This window comes from Boleophthalmus pectinirostris, unplaced genomic scaffold, assembly GCF_026225935.1.
Source record: "Boleophthalmus pectinirostris isolate CB_2022bp ecotype Guang Dong unplaced genomic scaffold, ASM2622593v1 HiC_scaffold_19, whole genome shotgun sequence".
NCBI classification, from domain to species: domain Eukaryota; kingdom Metazoa; phylum Chordata; class Actinopteri; order Gobiiformes; family Gobiidae; genus Boleophthalmus; species Boleophthalmus pectinirostris.
Window position 1 is genome coordinate 1,829,569 of NW_026571140.1, and position 22,638 is coordinate 1,852,206.

A 22,638-nucleotide genomic window follows, 5' to 3' on the forward strand; every position below is an offset into this window, starting at 1 on the left:
GTTAAGTTTAAGGGCACAGGCAGATTAAGACAAGTGCTAATTAAGGTAGTAATTAAGTAGTTACTAAGCATGAATCATTATTAATTAAGTCTTTGTTCATTATTAATTAAGCTTTTGTTCATGCTTTATTAAGGCTAAATAAGGTGTAGTGATTATAAAGTGTTACCAGGGTGGCTACTTTGAGGATTTGAATATAAAGTATATCCCGCAGCCACAGGTCACACAGCCCTTTCTGTGTGGAGTTGCACATCCTCCTCGTGTCTGGGTGGGTTTTCTCAGGACCAAACCCCAAAAATGCACTAGAGATCAAATCCTCCAGCAACACAGTCCTGACCAAGACTAGCAACAAGATCACGGAGATGGGTCTCTGGGTGCGTGACTTTAAATTTAGTCCTGAGAGATCATACAAAGATTGTGATCAAGGATCTGTGACTTCTCAAAGGTTTATAGGGCACTACCAATTCAGAAATGTATGTAGGTGTGTATTGAAACAAGTATTTTGAAATTGAAGGCTGTATCAAGTGGTGGTTTGAATATTGTTTAATGAAGTTACACGTTGAGTTGAAGCTTAAACACTGAGATCTTATCTGTTGAATAGTACTACTGTGTTTCCTACATAATGGGTGACCTACGTGCTTCTAAGCAAATTCCTTTGCAGAACTGGACTGTGGAGATAACCAGATGGCTTATCTAAACAGACTTGGTGTGATTTACAATGGTTTGGAGGGGGTTGTCACTTCCCCCAAAGAAGAAATGCTGACACTTCAAGGCGACGATTCAAGGCGGGAACCTGCTCAACATATATGCATATTCATATGGATGTTTATAAAAAATGGGTTGAAGTATTCAGAAGGAGTCAGATGCCTGATGTAAGCCCTCTGTAACTTTGTAGGCAGTTAGGGACAACGATTTGACCCAGAGCTCTGTATTAGAATTGTATTGTCAGGGGAATAAATTTTTGTAATTTAAATTGATTGAGTCTAGTAATTTTTGATAGAACACACCTAACAGTTTATTGGTGACCCTGACGTGATAAAGGTATGTTGTGATTTTTAAGTTAATATTGTAAAGTTGGGTTAGAGTCCCATTGGGTTAGAGTCCCATGAAATGATTGGAGTAGGACTCCGCACCCTCCACTTGACGGGATTTCTCTCCAAGAGCGGCCGCCACTTTCAAAAGGTAAGCAGACAACCTGTTGTTCTACGGAACCGAATTTCTGCTATTGGATATATTAAATTGAGGAGAGAAGTACTGCCCAGTGAAAAGTACTAAGGAAAGGTTGACTCGCCGTAGACTGGCGTTACACCAGACGTGGTGTAACATTGTGAGGTTCCTGTATACCTTGGGGAGTTTGGGTCCCTCAGAAACAGGTAAGATATTTATTTTTGTGTGAATTACTTTTGCTTTGTGTAATTAAGTTGAAAGGTTAAAGTACGTTATGGATGTGGAGTGTGGCAGCGAATGTGAGGAGAGGGGGTGTCTGCCAGTGAGTGATTTGTATGAGAAGATGGAGCAGCAAGTGTTGAGTTTTGAGCTGGATAAGAGAATGAATATAAGAAGGAATAAAGAAAAGTTGCAGAAGGCCTGAAATCTGAACAGATAGTGTCATGGGTGAAATTGTCAGGGTGGTTGATGGTGGAGAAAGTTAGAATTAAAGAAGGAAACAGAGTAGAAATTCATTTAGTGTAAGTGTATATTTCTTGGGATGGACTATTTTCCTGTTTTAGTGTTTAGTGTTTAGTAGGTGTATTGTGTTTGTACTGTGTTGTCATTGTTTGTCCTGTGTGTACAGCACTGTGGCCAGCTGTATAAATAATAAATAGTTATAAGTAATAATAATGATTAATAATAATGATAAATAGATTTGGTATAGTATGATATGATAAGTGGTAGGTGAGGAGATAATATATGTATTGGCAAAGGTGGCTGCAGCCCAGGTGCAATTGGTTTAATACAGAGAGACACAGAAGGCAGAGAAACAACTGCATACTAAGGAATTTTTAAGTGATAAACAAACACATACAACTGAAAATATATGGGTGTATTCTGCATTATTCACTGCACCTATTGCGCCCCCAGTGTACACTGAGGCCTCCTGTGGGGACAATGGCGCCTGTAAAGGAAATGTTAGGAAAAGTTAGATACAACATTAGAGAGGACTCCCAAAGCTTGACTAGACATGGGGGAGAGGCGACAGAGACCATGTAGTCCATCAGACTCTGGCTCAGATGAATGGGACTGAGTGAGCATTTTGGCTTATTGAGTGTAGGACACACTCCTATGAACTTGTCTAAATTGGAATATCAAAAATAGAGGCCAATATCTTGAAAAGGAGTTTAGAGGATAGAAGGGAGAAGGTGACTGACAGGATGAGGACATAGAGGAAGGACAAAAAAAAAGTACAGAAGAAGAAATTAAAATAGAACAAATGAGAATGGACTAAGACTTACTGCATAGAGAAAATTAGGAATTGAGAGAACAAACTAGATTTATCTGTGATACTATGAAGGGTCAGGAAGAGGTCATGAGAGAACTAGTATAACAACAGGGACTAGAGACTAAAGACAAGACCAAAAGGTGACTGTAGCCTCCAAGAAAGGTGTAAAACCGAAAGGAGTCCATAATTTGACTGAATGGGACAAGGAGGACACTGACAAAGACTGTGATGAGGATAATGAGACTACTGAATACAATAGTGACACTTCTGTCACTGCACAGACAAACAGTAAAATGATTGAAACAACTATGGACAACTAAAAAAAGAGCAGAAAGGGGGTGCTTATTTGTCTCACTTAAACCAGTGGATGGGGGTTGGGAGACTATGTTCCTTTTGGAGTGAGAGACCCCACAGCCCTAGTTGATAAATTACCAAAGTTTAACCAAAGTTAAAAATTACAAGGGTGAGGCTCTAAGGCTATCTGAATTTATTAATGTTTCAGGCTGTAAAAGAGTTGTTTCCAAAACCTGTAGAGACTCCAACTGTCCTGTCAAGGACTCCTGGATTAGATTCTGGGGAGCATTATGATAAATGTGTGAAAATGCGTGGATCATGGCCACAGGGCATTTCTATATAATGTATACTTTTATGATTAATTCTACTCTTTTGCAGCATGAAATACTGACCAGGACTCATGGTAGAGATTATACTGATTATGAGGATTCTACTCAAATGCAGGAGGCTCTCCCTGACCACACATGCTCTGGAGGCCCAACAGATGTGGCATTCTGCTCTGGATTTGCACCCTTTAAAATTGACATCAAGGAAGATCAGGTTGTATATGTTTTACAGTATGAAATCAAACAAGAAGCAGCAGAATAAATTGAAAAGATAATATGTGGGCTGTGAGATGCAGAGGTATTGGACAAATCTGATTCTGATTGGAACACTCCCATCCTACCTAAACAAAAACATGACAGTCAATATTATGGTTTGGCATATGATTTGAGAGCTATTAATGATGTGACAATAACATTTTTCTTTCCTGCTCCAGATCCTCATAGGATTTTGACAACCCTTGAACTACAATATTAATGGTTCATGGTATTAGATTTAGTTAACACTTCTTCTGTCTCCCTCTAGTGAAGGAGTGCAGACTCTATTTTGCATTTATTTATAAGGCTGTGAATTACAGAACACAAGGTTACCTTAAGGTTTTAAACTAAGTCCAGGACTGTCTAATCAAACTCTAAAACCTTGTTACAGGATTTGGTTCTTCCTGATGGTGTGGTGCCGATTCAGTACATGGATGATATCCTCCTGGTGTCACCCACTCCTTTGGCCTGTATAGAGGCTACTTAAACTGTACTGACCAAGTTAGCTTTTTAGGCTTCAAGGTGAGCAGGAAGAAGCTGCAGTGTTGCAGACCTGCTGTGATCTTCTCAGAATGAACTGTATCTGGAACAGGTAATGCAATGTCTGCAGAACATCATTTGTCTATTTTATCACACCCAAAACCAAACAATGTTGTCCTTTTTAGAACTTTAGTCTAAAAAGAAAATAGAGGTTTTGTACTATGGGAGTAATAGGCGAGTTTCATTGTTGACAAAAGCGCGCGTTGCATGCTGGGAATTATTTTGGTCGGTGGCAAGAAACACTAATTCAACATGACGGACGGAGCGAGAAAGCACGTAAAGGGTATTGATCCCGGTTATTTATCCACTCTAAGGGCAGAGGACCCAAGATGATTAGACCAGAAATTGGTCATAAGCATCGACTGACGACAAATCACCCTTTTCAACCCCGACAGAACCTGGACCAAACCAAATTTCTGGTTGGAATCGCCAACTACCTGGACAAATATTCACTTTGGTGATATCCACAATGACTTGGTGGAAACTCCTGGGTCATTCACAGCAGAAAAGATGAAAACCTCCAAGAGTCTCGATGTGTTGTTGAACTTGTTGGAGTCCACGGTTTGTTAGGATCTTCTGCGTTTGCTCTGTGGATGTTTGAAAGTCGTTTAATTCACCGTTAGCGGTTCTTTTCACTCGGAATACGAAAAAGACATTTTCCTTCTTCCGTCCTTCTATTTGTGCATCCGATAATGCAGCAGGAATTTACCATTATCGGGGATAAATACACAAGGTTACGCACTGTGTTTGACCGCTATCCTGTTTCTTGCCTCCGACCAAAATATTTCCCAGCATGCAACGCGGGCTTTTAATAACAATGACGTCAGATGAAACTCGCCTATAGAAGACGACGATCTCTTTTTAAACCTGCTCAGCATGTGAGCAACTGTAAGCTCTGGGTACCAGCAACCATGCCTTAATGTCTGAAAACACTGAAAATGCTGAGGTTGTAACACTGAACATGTATTTTAAAATGTACTTAAGTTAAAACTGTTGTGGTCCAGGCATGTTCTATATTTAGGTGTCGTTTCCTCGTCACAAACAGACCTGAGCTTTTGTTTTGTTTCACACATGTTTAACACACAAATCCTGCACATTTAGATCCATACACCTTCATTAGAATCATCTGGATCATTTGAGACAGACTAATAACAAAGGGACATGTGTGAATGAAACAAAACAAAACAAAAACTCCAGGTTTGTTCTTTTGATAAGGTAACAACATTCTAACATGGCTTAAAGTTCACAAGAGTTGATTTTGTGTAATATAGGGCCTTTAATAGAAAATGGATTGGTATCAGTGTGGGATCGATATTTCTACTTGTATTGTTTGGTACTGGATCAAAATCAAAATCACTGGTGTCACCCATCACTACTTCACACTAGAAGTCACTAGTAACAGAGTTTACTAACAGAAGGTTCAGGCTCCCAAACTGTAAACTCAACAGATTCAAACATCCTTTTGTGTTGTTAATCTGCTAAACTCTGATAGTGCAGTTAAAAAAATTATTGCAAAAGGCTTAGGGAATGTGCAATCAAAACCGCACATAGGTCAAGGAATGTTGAATTATTAACAGAACAGAAGAATGCAAGAGCTCGCCTGTAAAGAATGATTTAAAGGTCCTGTTGGGGCATCACTCATGGTCACACTTGGTAGGGATGTTCCGATCACATTTTATGCCCCCGAGTCCGAGTCCAAGTCATTTGATTTTGAGTATCTGCTGATAACGAGTTCCGATCCGATACTTGTATAAAAATTATGAAATGAACTAAGAGCAAAGAATAAGATCCAGGATGTGTGGGGGGATCAGATTGTGTTGATTTCAATGTGGCGTATTTGGGTATTTGGTAACTTAGTGTGAAAATATTTATTTTATTTTTTTTATTAACTTTTCTAACCATGAACCATCATTGTTGAAAATGTTGACTTTTACCACAGTCTGGTCTTGGAATGTGTAACTTGGTAAACTTAATGAACTGGACAAAACAGGAACCAGACCAGAATCAGATCAGACCTGAAACTAGACTCCGCACAATCTACACTTTGTACATTTGATATTATATGTTTGCATGTGCATTATATTTGAAACATTTAGGCTCATCTATGAAATCCAAATAATACAAAATCTTACCTAATAAAAACGAGATGACAGAAGCCCCACAGCCTCTCTCCCCCGCACCACCACCACCACCACATCCACAAACCCACAGTGGAGCACACCGTAACATCGCTCCCACCGCTCAATAAACACTTCATGCCGCTGTTCCTCTTCACCAAAAGCAACAACTCCACAGAGCAACATGCAAACCAACAGCGCCACAACAGTGTGATGACGCCATCGGCCGCGCAGGTGTAAACACGGGCCACAGAACCACAGGTAACAGCGCCCGAGTACGACAGCCCAGAAGTCCCAGTGAAAGTGTGTCTCTAGTACAACAGGCACTGGGACAGTCGCGCTGACTGGACGTCCCTGAGCAAATCTCACACCTTAGTAAAAAAAACAAAACTGTTGTGTGCTGTTTGTACTGTGTGTTATATACATATATTATTTATCCGATACCTAATCAGACCATGACGGCTGAGTCCGGATAGAGTCCACAGTCACGTGATCAGATCGGGACAACCCCGATACTTGGTCTCGTATCTATTTTATTCTATGGTATATGTTTGTGTGGTGCTTTCTGTCGTCTTGTTTTTTGATAAAGCATGTGATCCCCTGTCCCAAGACAAAATTCTCCCATAGGAAACAATAAATACAACAAAATTCTCCCATAGGAAACAATAAAGGAAACAATAAAGGACTATCTTATCTTATCAGAGCTTAGTAACAAAGTTTAGTTAAAGACAAACTGGCTTGACTCTTGGCCATTTGTACTTTGCACTCGTTTCGCACTTGTTTCATTGTGTCATTAGCAAGAAAAGCTCTACCTAAGTATCTGTTTATGTGAAATCTATTGCATTTATATGTGTGGCCATCTTTTCTTTTTATAAAAAATAGTCAGTAACCATTTAACACAGGGCTGCTCCACGCACATCATACAAGAAGCAGACGGCCATACTGGTGCTTGGTGTTAATACATTGAGTCGTTCAAATGATTACTGTATTTTCCAGGCTATTAGACGTGCTCTTCAGCCTCCAACCCCATCAGAAAACGACCACGCACCCCGCAATCCAGAGCACCCTATACACGAATCCACTTGGGTGTCCCAGCACGACTTCACTAAACTACAAAGCTGCACCATCCACAGAACACACAAACACAAACGGAGCAGACATCGACAAAAACCCACAGACACACTCATCACTCCACGTCGACGAGGAACGGAGGAACGAACCAAAAAAGCGAGTGCAATGTGCCACTTCTAGACACAACTGAACAACTGAGTCACTGTGAACACGCCGACAATCCGTTGGTCCCAGACAGCACCCTCCCTACACGCCACAACTGAACAAAGCCCAGAGTCACCGTGAACGAACAAACAAACAAAACCACTCACCCATCACACTGTTGGGTTTCCTTTAAAGTCCGGTGCGGTTTATTTGTGAATAAATTTGGTAATAGGCCATTTAATGACAGTGCGCCTTATAATCCAGAGCAACTAACAGTGCGGAAAATACGGTACAAAGGTTCTGCCACCGCATTCAGGCTCAGAACGTTACTTTCAAGTCTTTATTCCCCCAAAATCTGACTACTGAAATAATCTTAGTACCGGATTGTCACAAAAATGCATCTAGTCATTTGGTCAATTTATTAGAAGGTTTGAGGGCCGCGTTTGCCCCCCTCCCTGGACACACATTAACCAGGAGGCTCACCTTGAACTGTCACTTCTTCAGGAAAAAGTACGGTGTTTGTACTGAAGATGCCTCTGCTGACTTTTAGGGTCACCTGAACAGATGGACAGAGTTACATGGTTACAGAAATACTCCAATTACTGCTTGTAGGCCTGTCACAATGATTATTACATCGAATATATCATCGATGGAACAATATATTTTAGGGATCAGTATGTATCTTGTGTACAATTTCTTTGCAATAGTGGGAGACTCGAGCTCAAGAGCTGGATAAGTAAGTTCTATGGCTAATTATTACTTCATTCTTTTTATTTGGTGCAGCTGCTGCTTAATAATGATACATCAGGGTGTGCGAAAAAGAAATATCAGTGCATCATCTCATTTAATTTGATGACAATTTGATACTGTATCGATGTCGTGGGCTGCTGTATCGATATCACCAAGAGTCATTTTTGGTATATTTTACTAAATTCTTTTGTGTAAGAGCTATAGCTGTGTTGACATTTTCACCATTTTGATAAGTAAAACGGGTGTTTTTCATCATTTCCAGACTATTGAGCGCACCTGTCGATAACCCGCGGGTGTCCACGTCTTCAAGAACGTTTTCACATTTGGGACGTCTGCTTTTATTGCCTCTGAAAGTTTAACCAGGACTGATCCCTGGATTGAACCAGAACTAAACCAGGACTGAACCAGGACTAAACCAGGACTAAACCTGGACTAAACCAGGTCTAAACCAGGACTAAACCGGGACTAAACCGGGACTAAACCGGGACTAAACCGGGACTAAACCAGGACTAAACCAGGTCTAAACCAGGACTAAACCAGGACTAAACCAGGACTAAACCGGGACTAAACCGGGACTAAACCGGGACTGATACTTGCACTAAACTAGGTCTGAACCAGGACTAAACCAGGACTGATACCTGGACTAAAGCTGGACTAAACCAGGACTAAACCAGGACTAAACCAGGTCTAAACCAGGACTAAACCAGGACTAAACTGTGACTAAACCGGGACTAAACCAGGACTAAACCAGGTCTAAACCTGGACTAAACCAGGACTTAACCAGGACTAAACCTGGACTAAACCAGGTCTAAACCAGGTCTAAACCAGGACTAAACCAGGACTTAACCAGGACTAAACCTGGACTAAACCAGGTCTAAACCAGGTCTAAACCAGGACTAAACCAGGTCTAAACCAGGTCTAAACCAGGACTAAACCGGGACTGATACCTGGACTAAACCAGTACTAAACCGGGTCTAAACCGGGACTAAACCAGGACTAAACCGGGACTAATCTTGGACTTGAGAGATGGCTGCACTTAGTCCTGTGATGTGCGGAGCTCTGTGTCAGTCTTTTCACCCACGATCACCTGACGGTCTATGCGGACGCACCTCCGGGCCCGTCCCAACACTCAGTCCTGCTTCAGTTCTGGTTTAGTCCTGGTTTAGACCTGGTTTAGTCCTGGTTTAGACCTGGTGTTTCTTCTGTTCAGTAAATAAGCCTGTGAAGTGATGCTTGTATTTTTGACAGTTGAGTTGCGTCTGTGAATTTGTATTCGTACTGAAGAAAGTAATCGTACATTTTCAGTTTGTAATTATAATTCTTGATGCCTCAACATTTCAGTTCGTATTCTCATGGATAAAATTCACACCAGTCCCTCCAAACCACATGAATCCTCGTAAAACTACAGTCGTCACACGGAATCTCCGCGCAGCTCTGCTTTGATGCCAAGACAGAAACCACACCCACAGACTAACCTTGTATCTGCTCCGCCCTCCTGCATGCAGCGCTAAACCTGTCACCAAGACAACTCATGTTACTGACTGATCGTGTGTGTGTGGTTCCATGTGAAGAGAGCGGCTGTACCTGGGATGAGGCGCTCCTTCAGTGGAGGAACAGTCACACCTTGAATGGGATACTGCAGAGGAGAGTTGGCCGGAGCCAGTAGCAGTTTGGATAATTCAGGCGACGTTCTGTGAAAACACATGAACTTTAGTGGTACTTCCTGTAGACAATGAGTGCGTATACATGCACATCAATAACCCAGTTATGATCGGGTTTTTTGAGTATCCCGGTTTCTTCATGGTGCATGTATACACAATAACCCGGTTTCAGTATCCCGGTTATCAGAACCCGGGTTACTGTAGCTGGTTTATTCCGATAGTAACCGGGATACTTGTGGCATGTATACGCAGTATCCCGGTTACTGCAACATAAAGTTGAGTGCACAATCATCCAAAAGACACTTTTCAGTCTTTTCACCACAACAGTAGTGACATAAATAGTGACCAACATAAATAAAGTGACCAAACGAGTAAAATGACTGTAAAATGAAGAGCTGCGTTAAACCTGCACTCGTGTGATCACTGAAAAACTAAAACATGAACTATCTCCTATACAACACACGCACAGAATAGACTCACCATCATCATTAGCGCCTCTTCTGTCACAAAAAGAACACACATAATCCACTGAGTCGTGTCATTTAGTCCAAAAGAAGCTGATCGCATCAGCGGCACAATGAGCCATGCAGTTTTAAGTTTTGTTCCTGTAAAATGTAAACAAATGTGATCAGAGCTGAATGATCTGATCAAACGGGCTGATGTGGCTCTACAGTGGTTCTGGTTTATATGTTGTAAAGTTGAGTTTATTTATGCAGAAGATTTTAATGAAGAATCTGTTGGGTTTGATGTGTGCAGTGGATTGTGGGAGATCTCAGAGCTCCTTAGCTTCTTATGCTAAAGGAGCTCACGGTTTCTATTTTTCTTGGTTTATGAAATTGATTTAAGTTAATTTTTTGCTTGTGCATTTGTAAGATTATGTCAAGAAACCGGGATACTCCATTTGATCATGTACACGCGGATATGAGTGTCCCGGTTTCTCAGTGCACATGTAAACACAGTAACCCGAATACTGACAGAACCAGGATATGGCTAATAACCGGGTTATTGATGTGCATGTATACACACTCATTTTTGAATGTACAGATACGTTGTAATGGATGTCATCAACGTCCTCTAGGGGTGTGATGCTAACTGAAGCACTGCTCTATCTGAGGCTTGTTTAACTTTAATCTGAGCTTTATTTCAACGTAATCTGACCAGAAAGAGATAGTTTAATTTAGATGATTGGAACTTGACAACAGCTGGGATGATTTGTGCACCTAAACAGGAAACTGAACGCTCAAACCGACCACGGGCTCCTGAAAATGTGCTGTTAAAATCAATGTAGTATTTTTTTTTTCTTGAGTTTTATCTCTAAATGTTTTTGACGGTGTTTGCTGAAATATGCACCATTATAACTGCTGAACATTCCACCATAGAGATACATTTAAAACACCCCCTGTGTGATGTCCCTGCACATTAGCAATAGTTTTCATTTTAGTGCATATAACCGCTTAGACTGCACGTTTCATTCTAATTTATTTACATTATTAATAATCGTGTCTCGTTTTCTAGTTGAAGAATTAGTTTTCATGCGCGGTCGTCCGTCCGTGGAACATGTTACCAACAGAACTGAGCACATGTACAAACTATGGCACATTTTCACACCTGGTGAAACAGTGGCTCCTCTCAAACCAAACCTGCACCCATAGTGTGGACTGATGAGTGTCTGATGAGAGAAGAGAGAGTGATGCTCTGGACTGAAAGAAATGAATGATGCTTTTGATAAGGATGATGGTTTTAAGATGCTGAGGGAACTGGAAGTGAATGATGTTACAGAATTGTTATGATGCTCTGGACATTATAAAGACATTCTCTTTATATAGCAGAGGATATAACAGAAACATCATGCAAATTATGATAAAAGCAAAAAAATTGGCAGAAGTGTTCTTTGGGATATACAGATCAAATTTACCTGATTGGTCATTTGGAAATTAAAGATGGCAACCATTTTTCAAGATGGCCGCCAAGCCATCCCAACAAACATGGCTTTTGTCATGTAATTTTGCATAGTTGGACAATTTTAATGATTGTGATTTCTATTTGTAGATTTTAAAGCATCCTTCAGTGATTGACTAGTCAATATAGTCATAAATAAATATATTTAAAGTACACTTTAATTAAAAACCACAAGAAATTTATGGCATAGAGATCAGCTTCACACTAAATTTGTTGCCATCATCATATGGCATTTACAAATCACAGAAACATCTTAGATATAATAATAATAATATATATATATATATATATATATATATATATATATATATATATATATATATACACACACACAAATTCTTCTGTGACTAGAAAGCTACAACATTTAAAACTACATCAACTAACAAAAAATGAATTTTAAAATCGTGACCTGAATATCTGAAATATGAGTAAATATGAAATACTGTATGTATTTCATGAATTGTCTAACCATCAACAAAAATATGATGCATTGTGCTTGATAATTGAATTACAAAATGTTCTTATTGAGATACAAAACTCTTATTAAATCAAAACCATCAAAATATGTTATTCATCAATCTTAATACAGTTTTAGTCACTAAAATGACAACTACAATGAATATTATAATGACTCAACAAAATAATGAACCTAATTCCAGAGCCATGATGATTGAAATATGTATAGGTTAAATACAGTAAGATGACTGATCTTACTAATAACAGAACTAAGGTGCAACTTGTTTGCCAACTGAATTTTTTTTTAAATCCTTATTGTGTAGATTTCCTTGTGAAAACTAAGCAACTGCATTTTGTAACATCATTTTCTCATTTTCTCAGCATATGAACAAGATGACATTTACTTAAACATCATACTAATCAACCAGGAAAAATGAACTTTAAACTTTTTGAGACACCTTGTTCATTCCCCAACTACTACTGATCACATACACAACTGCAAAGTGTTGTACAAGAAAGGCCCGACTTATAGCACTTGCATCTTCCTTGACAATTTTTCTTGCATGCACATTTGGTCAATTCCTGACAGCATGCAGCAATTGGAGGAAGTGTTGACCAAACTGTGCACCATTTTTCCATCCCCAATGCAATGGATTGCCAATGTCGAGGGTTTATTCTTTTACAACCCTGTAATTAATAATAAGCACTTTACTATATGGGATGCAGCTAAGTTCATGCAGTAGCCCTACACTTTGTGTAGGGCTATCTGGTGTCATTAGTCCCGTGCGATCTGTACACCATCCAGATAACTATAACCCCTGTTATCCTTGGCTCGGCTTTCCCGCGCTGGCACATCCTGTCAATTCAGGTGCGGCTACCCAACCGATGTAGGGACTGATCAGGTAGCATTTGGGATGCTAAGTTGTTTATGTTGACATGTATTTCTAACCTAGCTGACACTAAACCCTATGCTGAGTTCCACAGCAGTGATGTCACCAATCTGCCTTGGTAGTGCCTGACAATCACTCCATTGCCAAAATGTTGATTACCTCACACTATGCTCATTGTGGACAAATGACTTCTAAAAAAATAACTTGTTTACTAGGTCATGGCCTTTTGATTTCAACTTATCAATTTAGTGCACATCTTACTGATGAGTACTTCTTACAAGCAGTTCTGTGCAAACCCTCATCTAGTTTAGTCTGCGAGCCAACATAGTTTACTATTTTGCAGCCATTCCTATATGCTGCAACTTCTTGCAGCCATAGATGAGCGTTGGACCAATCATTACCATTGTCATTAGTTCATGCAAGACTTGTTATTGACTACTGGATTAAGGTACCACTACATCCATCAATTACCAATGCCAATGGATATGCATCAGTTAGGATAGGAGATTAAAATTAATTTTAATTCTTCAAAATGACTGAAATTTGAAATCAGAGGGTTATGGAAATAACACTTTTGACACCAGAGAGGTTGACAATATTGAAATAGACACCAAAATGGATAAAATCGACAAACTCTACCCAAGTCTATATGCAAAAGATGTTTTCCTGCAACATTTTGGTAGCCATCTTGAAAAATGGCCACCATCTTGGAATTTTGAATGGCCAATCGATCAGAATTAACCAGGAACCTGTGAAGGTTGAAAATTCCAAATTTCATGCTTTTATCATAATTTGCACAATTCTTACTAAATTATGACTTTATATGCTCCGCTAACATGTTTGATTTTATGAATATAACATCAACCTGCCCAGGGACTACATGTGGAAATGAGCACTGGCGCTACAACCAGGTACAAAGCATCTCTCCTATTAAGGTTAATGTATATTGTGCACTGTCCCTGTCTTATTAAATAAACAAACTAAACAAATTACTGTATTTTCCGGGCTATTAGACGCGCTCTTAAGCCTCTAGACCCATCAGAAAATGACTGCGCACCCCGCAGTCCAGAGCACCTATACACAAATCCACTCGGGTGTCCCAGCACGACTTCAGTAAACAACAAAGCCACACCACCCACAGAACACACAAACACACACGGAGCAGACAGCGACTGCACAACCAAACACACCCACAGACACACTCATCACTCCACGCCGACGAGGAACTGACCGGAGGAACGAACTGAAAAAGCGAGTGCAATGTGCCACTTCTAGACACGACAACAACTGAGTCACTGTGAACACGCCGACAATCCGTTGGTCCCAGACAGCACCCTCCCTACACACCACAACTGAACAAAGCCCAGAGTCACTGTGAACTCACCAAACAAACAAAACCACTCACCCATCACACTGTTGGGTTTCCTTTAAAGTCCAGTGTGGTTTATTTGTGAAAAAAGTTTGAAAATAGACCATTTAATGACAGTGCATCTTATAATCCAGAGCTCCTAATAGCCCGGAAAATACGATAGTTAAAAACACGTGCATCAGATATGACATATTATAAATCATCATTTCAGTTTTATTACCCAGCAACCATACTGTAAACAAGGGCCAAAGCTCATTTAATTTACATGATTACATGATTATTTGACTAATAAAAATACATGCATATATTTTCTTCTCCCTACAACTGTACAACTCACCCTTATGGAACAGATAATACTCCCTACAACTGTACAACTCACCCTTATGTAACATAACAGATAATACTCCCTACAACTGTACAACTCACCCTTATGGAACAGATAATACTCCCTACAACTGTACAACTCACCCTTATGGAACAGATAATACTCCCTACAACTGTACAACAACTAACCCTTATGGAACAGATAATACTCCCTACAACTGTACAACAACTCACCCTTATGGAACAGATAATACTCCCTACAACTGTACAACTCACCCTTATGGAACAGAAAACCCTATGTCCTGTCAATCATCATATCATCTTACCACCTCTTGTGTAAAACTGACATTTTTATTATTACTTTATTACTTTTATTTAAAATTTTTCTTCTACATTTCCATTTATATAATTATGCCTTATTTGATACCAGTTTCTTGTTAATTTTGCTATTTATTTAGAATGTATAATTACTATTTATATTATTTTTCTTTGTCATTAGATTATATTGTGATGTGTGGCTCCTGTGTCCAAATCATTTCCCTTGTGGATCAATAAAGTTAGTCTAAGTCTAAGGGTAGGTCTACCACATATCATTTTAGATGTTACCTTTTATTGTTAAGATGCTTTGTTCGCCGATAACAATGTATTAACATGTTTTATACATTTCACTTTTGCATTCTGAAAAACTGTTGGTTAATACACTACATGTGAGACTTGTTTAACAGCACAAATCAGCTCACTTGTTCTAGTTCCAACTACAGCAGCTCTCTCTGGTCAGACTGTTAAAAGAATGTTTACAGTCAGCATCACCTCGAGGAATGTTGAGTGTTGATGACATCAGCTGCATCGACTTCCCACAAACCGCCACTTGACTGACATAAATATATGAGCAGTGTTGGGGAGTAACAGATTACATGTACCAGAGTTACGTAATCAGAGTACAAATTATAAGTAACTGTATTCAGTTACAGTTACTGTTTCAGTGAGTGGTAATTGGATTACAGTTACTTTGTTGAAATAAATGGATTACAGGGTGGTATTTTCCTGTTTTCATGTGTTTCAAATGTGTAATTCCACTTATTGCCAGACACTAAACCAGGCCTAAACCAGGTCTAAAACCAAATCTAAAACCAGGTCTAAACTAGGACTAAAACCAGATCTAAAACCAGATCTAAACTAGGTCTAAACTAGGACTAAATCAGGACTAAAACCAGGTCTAAAACCAGGTCTAAACGAGGACTAAAACCAGATCTAAAACCAGGTCTAAAACCAGGTCTAAACGAGGACTAAAACCAGATCTAAAACCAGGTCTAAAACCAGGTCTAAACGAGGACTAAAACCAGATCTAAAACCAGGTCTAAAACCAGGTCTAAACGAGGACTAAAACCAGATATAAAACCAGATCTAAAACCAGGTCTAAAACCAGGTCTAAACGAGGACTAAAACCAGATATAAAACCAGATCTAAAACCAGGTCTAAAACCAGGTCTAAACGAGGACTAAAACCAGATCTAAAACCAGGTCTAAACTAGGACTAAAACCAGATCTAAAACCAGATCTAAAACCAGGTCTAAAACCAGGTCTAAACCAGGTCTAAACGAGGACTAAAACCAGATCTAAAACCAGGTCTAAACTAGGACTAAACCAGGACTAAAACCAGGTCTAAAACAGGACTAAAGCCAGATCTAAAACCAGGTCTAAACTAGGTCTAAACTAGGACTAAATCAGGACTAAATCAGGTCTAAAACCAGGTCTAAACTAGGTCTAAACTAGGACTAAATCAGGACTAAAACCAGGATTAAAACCAGGTCTAAAACCAGGTCTAAAACCGGGTCTAAACCAGATCTAAACCAGGACTAGAACCAGGTCTATACCAGGACTAAACCAAGACTAAAACAGGACTAAACCATGTCTAAAACAGGATTTTAACAGGACTAAATCCTGCTGTGTGGACGTGTCTCCTCGTCTTCTATCAATAATATTTTTAATATGGTTCAGTAAAGTCTGGGCTTTTTATTTTCTTTTATCAGACAAAACATCTTATGTTACAATATCCTGGTCTTTGCTTCTCTACAGCAAATCAAGTAATCCAAAGTATTCAGATTACATTACTCACTTTAAGTAATTGAATGCATTACGTTACAAACTACATTTTGGGGTATGTAATCTGTAATCTGTAGGGGAATACATTTTAAAAATAACCTTCCCAACACTGTATATGACCACTATTTATACAGGTACCGTATTTTCGGGGCTATTAGGAGCTCTGAATTATAAGGCACACTGTCATTAAATGGTCTATTTTCAAACCTTTTTCACAAATAAACCACACTGGACTTTAAAGGAAACCCAACAGTGTGATGGGTGAGTGGTTTTGTTTGTTTGGTGAGTTCACAGTGACTCTGGGCTTTGTTCAGTTGTGGCGTGTAGGGAGGGTGTGTCTGGGACCAACGGATTGTCGGTGTGTTCACAGTGACTCAGTTGTTCAGTTGTGTCTAGAAGTGGCACATTGCACTCGTTTTTTCTATTCGTTCCTCCGTTCCGTTCCTCGTCAGTGTGGAGTGATGAGTGTGTCTGGGGGTGTGTTTCGTTGTGCAGTCGCTGTCTGCTCCGTGTGTGTTTGCGTTCACTGCGGGTGGATTGTGGGGCGCGCAGTCGTTTTTTGATGGGGTTTGAAGGCCGTAACAAATAATAAAGTGTTGTGAGCGTACCACATGCAATTATTAAATACTGAAATTATATATTTGTTTGAATCCTACATAGTGTTTAACGACTGACATCTGATATATGTGTTTAAAGATACTGCTGTGTAGGTTGTGTCTTTTTAAGGAAATTCTTTACAGAGCAGCTGATGTGGGGTCATCCTGGCTGGCACCAAACCTAAATAGATCTGGGGCCTCATTTATAAAAACCTGCGCAGGAGTTGTCGTAAGTTAGTGCGTACGCCTAGTAGCTACGAGAGGCGTGTGCCACGCAAACTCCATATTTAGAAAACCCACCGCAGGCACCAAACCACGCAATCTTTGCTTTATAAATCCCACCTGCAACTACAATTTGCGCACGTAAACCTACGTCACGTCACGCCCTCTCCACACCTCCACCTCACCATAAAAGGACAGACCACGCCCTCTCCACACCTCCACCTCACCATAAAAGGAGCATGTAAAGTGACTGGTGAATGAGATTTCCCTAAACATGAGCCGATAATCAGTGGGTTTGAGCGAGACACGCGGGACAGAGGGAGGAGGACGCTCCACGCAGCACCACGTGATCACGACAAAGACTTTATTAAAGACTTTATTAAACAAGGTTTAATAAATAAATACAAAACTAAAAGTGACAACAACGACTCAGCTGTTCATTTAATCATATTTCATAACATTTAGGCAGCACATCTTTGCAGTAAAGCCCGTGTGTTTTTTTGCTGTTTCAAGAGTTTTATCTATATTTTTAAGTCTGTCTATGAAGTGTGTGTGGACTGGCCCTGTATATTTATGCATATACACGTAGATACGTGCACGCGCTGATCTGAATGGTCAAATTATGAGCGCGTGCGAGAGATTCAGATGCCCTCCCCTGGAGAGGGAAAGGAGCGAGGGAGAGACACGAGGATACGAGGACACAGATTTAGCATGAAACACATACAGATGTTATTCTGCCAATGAAAGTCCACCTGCTGAACCTGTGAGTGTGGGTCTGTGAGTGTGGGTCTGGGTCTGACCTCTGTGAGTGTGGGTCTGGGTCTGTGAGTGTGGTTCTGGGTCTGTGAGTGTGGGTCTGGGTCTGTGAGTGTGGGTCTGGGTCTGTGAGTGTGGTCTGGGTCTGTGAGTGTGGGTCTGGGTCTGTGAGTGTGGGTCTGGGTCTGTGAGTGTGGGTCTGGGTCTGTGAGTGTGGTCTGGGTCTGTGAGTGTGGGTCTGGGTCTGTGAGTGTGGGTCTCTGGGTCTGTGAGTGTGGGTCTGGGTCTGGGTCGGGTCAGGCATTATTCTGTTCTTCATGCAGTCAGAGAGCAGCTCTCATGTGCTCAGTTCCCCATTACACAAAAATGTAGGACAGATTTTGGTTGGGGTCAGGTTCGGGCAGTAGGCTTCGTGTTGTCCGCAGACTCGTGTCACTCTGGCGCTCGGTGCGTAAAGACTAAAGTAAAAGTGTTAAAGTTGCGTTCATTAAATCAAAGCCTGGCTCCTGCTGCGTCCAAGGGAAGAGTTTTTCTCTCAGGTCGGGTCATTATTTCGTCCTCTGTGTTGGTCACAGTCTGTGTTCTATAGAAGTCTATGGTCGCGGTGTGGACTGTGGGACTCTGCGCTTCACCGTGTCCGGGAGCATGGCCGAGCTCGTGCACGAGTTTCAAATGTATAATATTGTGGAGAATAATGAGTGGAATAAACAGCCCTTCTCCGTGTTTTGGCGAACCAAACATTTAAAGCGCAAATCTGAAGGTAATTCTTCTGTATATGTGGATTTTCTGATCAAACACTTCCTCAAACTCTGTTCACTTCTGCTTCTCTCCACGAGTGTCGCTTTTTCCCCGTGTCTCCAGACTTAGTGCTTACAGGAGGTCCTGAGTTGGCGTAGAGTTAAGCAAAGAGCCACGCTTTAGTCAAGTTTTATAAATACCGCGGTTGGCGTAGGAAGAGCGTACGCACGGATTTTTGCGCAAGCAAGCTTTATAAATGAGGCCCCTGGTTATTCCCATAAACGGAGAGGCTTCAAGGAGGATCCAAGGCGTGTACCTGATCAACATTTCATTTGCATATTTCTGTGAATGTATATATACTGGGTTAAGGGACAGATGCAGGGGTTCAGACTGCCTGTCCTGTGTAGAATAGGCAGGGACAGTGGTTTGACCCAGAGCTCTGTATTAGAATTGTATTGAATAGAGAATACATTTTTGTGATTTCAATCAATAGATTCCAGTCATTATTTTCTACAATTGGAACACACCAACAGGTTAGGGTTTAAGAGCGCATCTAAAAATATGGTACTACCTCATCAAACCATGACACCAGTCATATGCACTTTAAACAATCAACACACCATCTAATGCCATACTGACAAACATTCTTTGACAAAACAGCACATCAAGTAGATAGTGGACCCACCACCAGGCAACACTGCACCTTTAAGATGTCTAGTTCTTACAAGAATAAGACAAATAGACACATGTTTCTATTGCCTACTTCTTCACATTAATAAGAGCACAGCCTATTTTAATGACAGCAGTGGAAACAAAGCACCATGATACTCTTCAGTATATTTTACATGGATACATTTCCATGAAGACATTTATTTTTTTAAACTACTGTAAAGTTAAGACTTTATGAAGTGCGTTTGATGACTTTGATGATTTTCAGTTGTTTCTTAATTTGATGGGATAACACATGTTGTAATTATAAATGAGTATGTATGTGTCACATACCGTCACATAGAACGTGTACCTTTTCTTGTGCTTCTCCAGCTCTTCTTTCCTCCGCTCAGACACTTGGTCAAACTGCTCCTTGGGAATATGATCCTTCAGTCGCACAGAGCGTGGGTCGCACTCACAGGATCGTGAAGCTGGCATAGAGTGTGTGGCCAACCTAAAACAGGGACATCAGGCTCAACATCTGTCTCTCAGGAAAAGGACCTCCACTCAGCGTGTTTTATTTAGCCATGGGTGTGCCCGGATAAACAATAGTCCTGAATAGAACAGACAATAGCAGAGGAAGAACAGAACTCTATACAAAGGGCACAACTAAATAATTCACAAAGACTTTAATAATTCACAGTTGGCTGAACACATGCACTCCGCTGCACTACATATAAAAGTAAACCAGCGGCCACACCCAAAGAGACCATGGCCAGGAATTAAACTGAACATTTCAGGTCACACAGAGACAAGGAAGGAACAGTATGTAAACCTAATGCAAATCCATCCATCCATATATCAGCCGCCATGCCAGTCCTTTTGTGTTCATCTCAGTGAGCTCACGTTTACACGGGCCCCTGTTACAATGCTTTGTTCTTTTTAAATGTTCATTGACTTCTGTGTTAGAAGACTGTGGTGTCCAACTGGAGCTGAAGTCATCATGAATGTCATTGCAATGGTGCAATAACTGTGTAATAGGGCTGGTGCAATAACTTGGACTTTATGGTGACAGGGACAGTGGACATTAATAATGGACACGTGTGTCTTGTGACGAGCTCTGACTGTTGTCTGACTAGTGTGACATGGGAGTATCACTGTTTAAGAAAATTCTGTTGGAAAACAAAGTCACAGTGGACATGTACTGGTGAAAATAAGCAATCAAAGGTTGGTCAAACATGCATGAATGACTCCAAATCACTGACAGTATATATGAATGGACACAGCTAATGCACTAGCCGCGGCGTTCCAAATAGGAAGCGCTGGAGGCGGCTCTTCTGGCTCTTTCTACTCTGGCTCCTGTGATTTCCATTGAAATATTGTGGCCCCTCTGTGAGTATCGTCATTTTGGTCTTAAATGTTTGTATTAATTTGCTCTACATGATCCTGTATTTTTCATTTCGCTATTTTGTCCCTAAATCAAGAGATGCACATAAATAACAGACCAATCAGACGCCTTCATTCCCCGAGGTCGCTCTTGCTAGCGTGAGAAACAGGTTTGATTGACAGCTAGTGTGTTTCGTTGCTTAACCCCATAAGCCCCTTTCCCGATTTCTGATGAGAAAGGCGGGCACATTTAATGACCTCAATCATGATTGGCTCTTGTGGTTGCTATGATGCTCGCAGTCGGATTTCCAAATATGGAGCCTGGCTCCAGATTCGCTCCTGTAACCGTAGCAACGGGAGCTTCATCGGAGTGGAGCTGAAAGCTGTGGTGACGTCACACTCGCTTAGTCTATGCACCAAATACAACTTCTTGTGAGTAAATAGTGAGGGGAAACACCAAGATCATGTAGAGCAGATTAATACGAACATTTTAAAATGAAAATGACGAAGCTCACAGCAGCACTCATTTTTCAATGAAAGTCAATGGAGCCACAGTCAATGGAGCAGGAAGCGAGCCCATGCTCACTTCCTGTTTGGAATGCAGCGGCTCAGTTATTTATGTCCATTCACAGTCTATGATAAAGACAGGCTATGCTGTGGTGTGGTCCTATAGAGAAATGTATATGATGGTATATGATGGTATGATATTATAGGAGAGTGTGTTGTGACTGGTGTAAGTGGGGTGTGTCTAATGGTTTGCAATAAAATTATATTGAAATATATGTATGGGGCACCAGATTCCTAAGAAAATAAAACCACAGACCAAACTTACACAACTCTTTCAGTCTGAAAAATAAGACCTGACAAGAGATTTGTTATAACTCCCAAAAATCACTGAAGCCAAAATGACTCTCTGGTTTATTTTAGCATAAACAGGCACTTAACTTCAAGTTTTGGTTACAGATTCAACAAACAGTAACGCACTGAGTTTAACAACATGAGGTAGTTTAAAGTCAAGGTTCAACTTAATTCAGTTTAAGGCTTTCACTTGTTATTTCTAATACGGCCGCTATAGGACAGGGGGACGCAATCTAGAATCTAGTCTCGGGATAGAAGACGAGGGGCCAGTGTGGATCCAGGCAGCTGAGGGAGGGGACATCAACTCTTGGTCTCAGCCTCTGATGCAGGCGTGCAACAGCTCTCTCTCTCTCCACAGGAGGCAGGCGATGATGTCGCAAGCGGCGTCCGAAGCGAGCGCAGAGGTTAGGGTCGAAGAGGGGAGGTGGATGCACGTGTTGTGGTTTTATTCATAGAGGTGGGCATATCTCATGCAAATCATTTGTACGTCTAAGCCGACCTTATCTGATCAAGTTTACACATTCACTCCCGGATCACATACTTACTCCCGGTTTTACACAATAATATTGGAGCCCGCAGGTCACGTATAGTCTTAACCAGGTTCATAACTGAAATGGATTTGATATTATTACATTTACACCAGCAGTTTTCCTGCAAAAAAATACAGAATTAAGTGTAAACATTTTTTTCAAGAAGGTCAATCAAAATGAGAAAATACTTAACACACAAACAATCATTG

The 22,638-nt window shown here is 40.6% G+C and overlaps 1 protein-coding gene across 1 annotated transcript in view; it reads right to left on the reverse strand.

Moving 5' to 3' along the window:
* The window catches only part of LOC110174521 (beta-1,4 N-acetylgalactosaminyltransferase 2-like), a 57,988-nt gene that overhangs the window by 11,706 nt on the left and 23,644 nt on the right, over positions 1–22,638 (reverse strand). Inside the window, exons 4-7 of the mRNA XM_020940624.2 lie at positions 20,029–20,169; positions 9,519–9,625; positions 9,410–9,447; positions 7,668–7,740 (exon numbers count right to left, since the gene is read on the reverse strand). Of these exons, the coding sequence (XP_020796283.2) occupies positions 7,668–7,740; positions 9,410–9,447; positions 9,519–9,625; positions 20,029–20,169 (359 nt within the window). The remainder of the gene's footprint in view (positions 1–7,667; positions 7,741–9,409; positions 9,448–9,518; positions 9,626–20,028; positions 20,170–22,638) is intronic.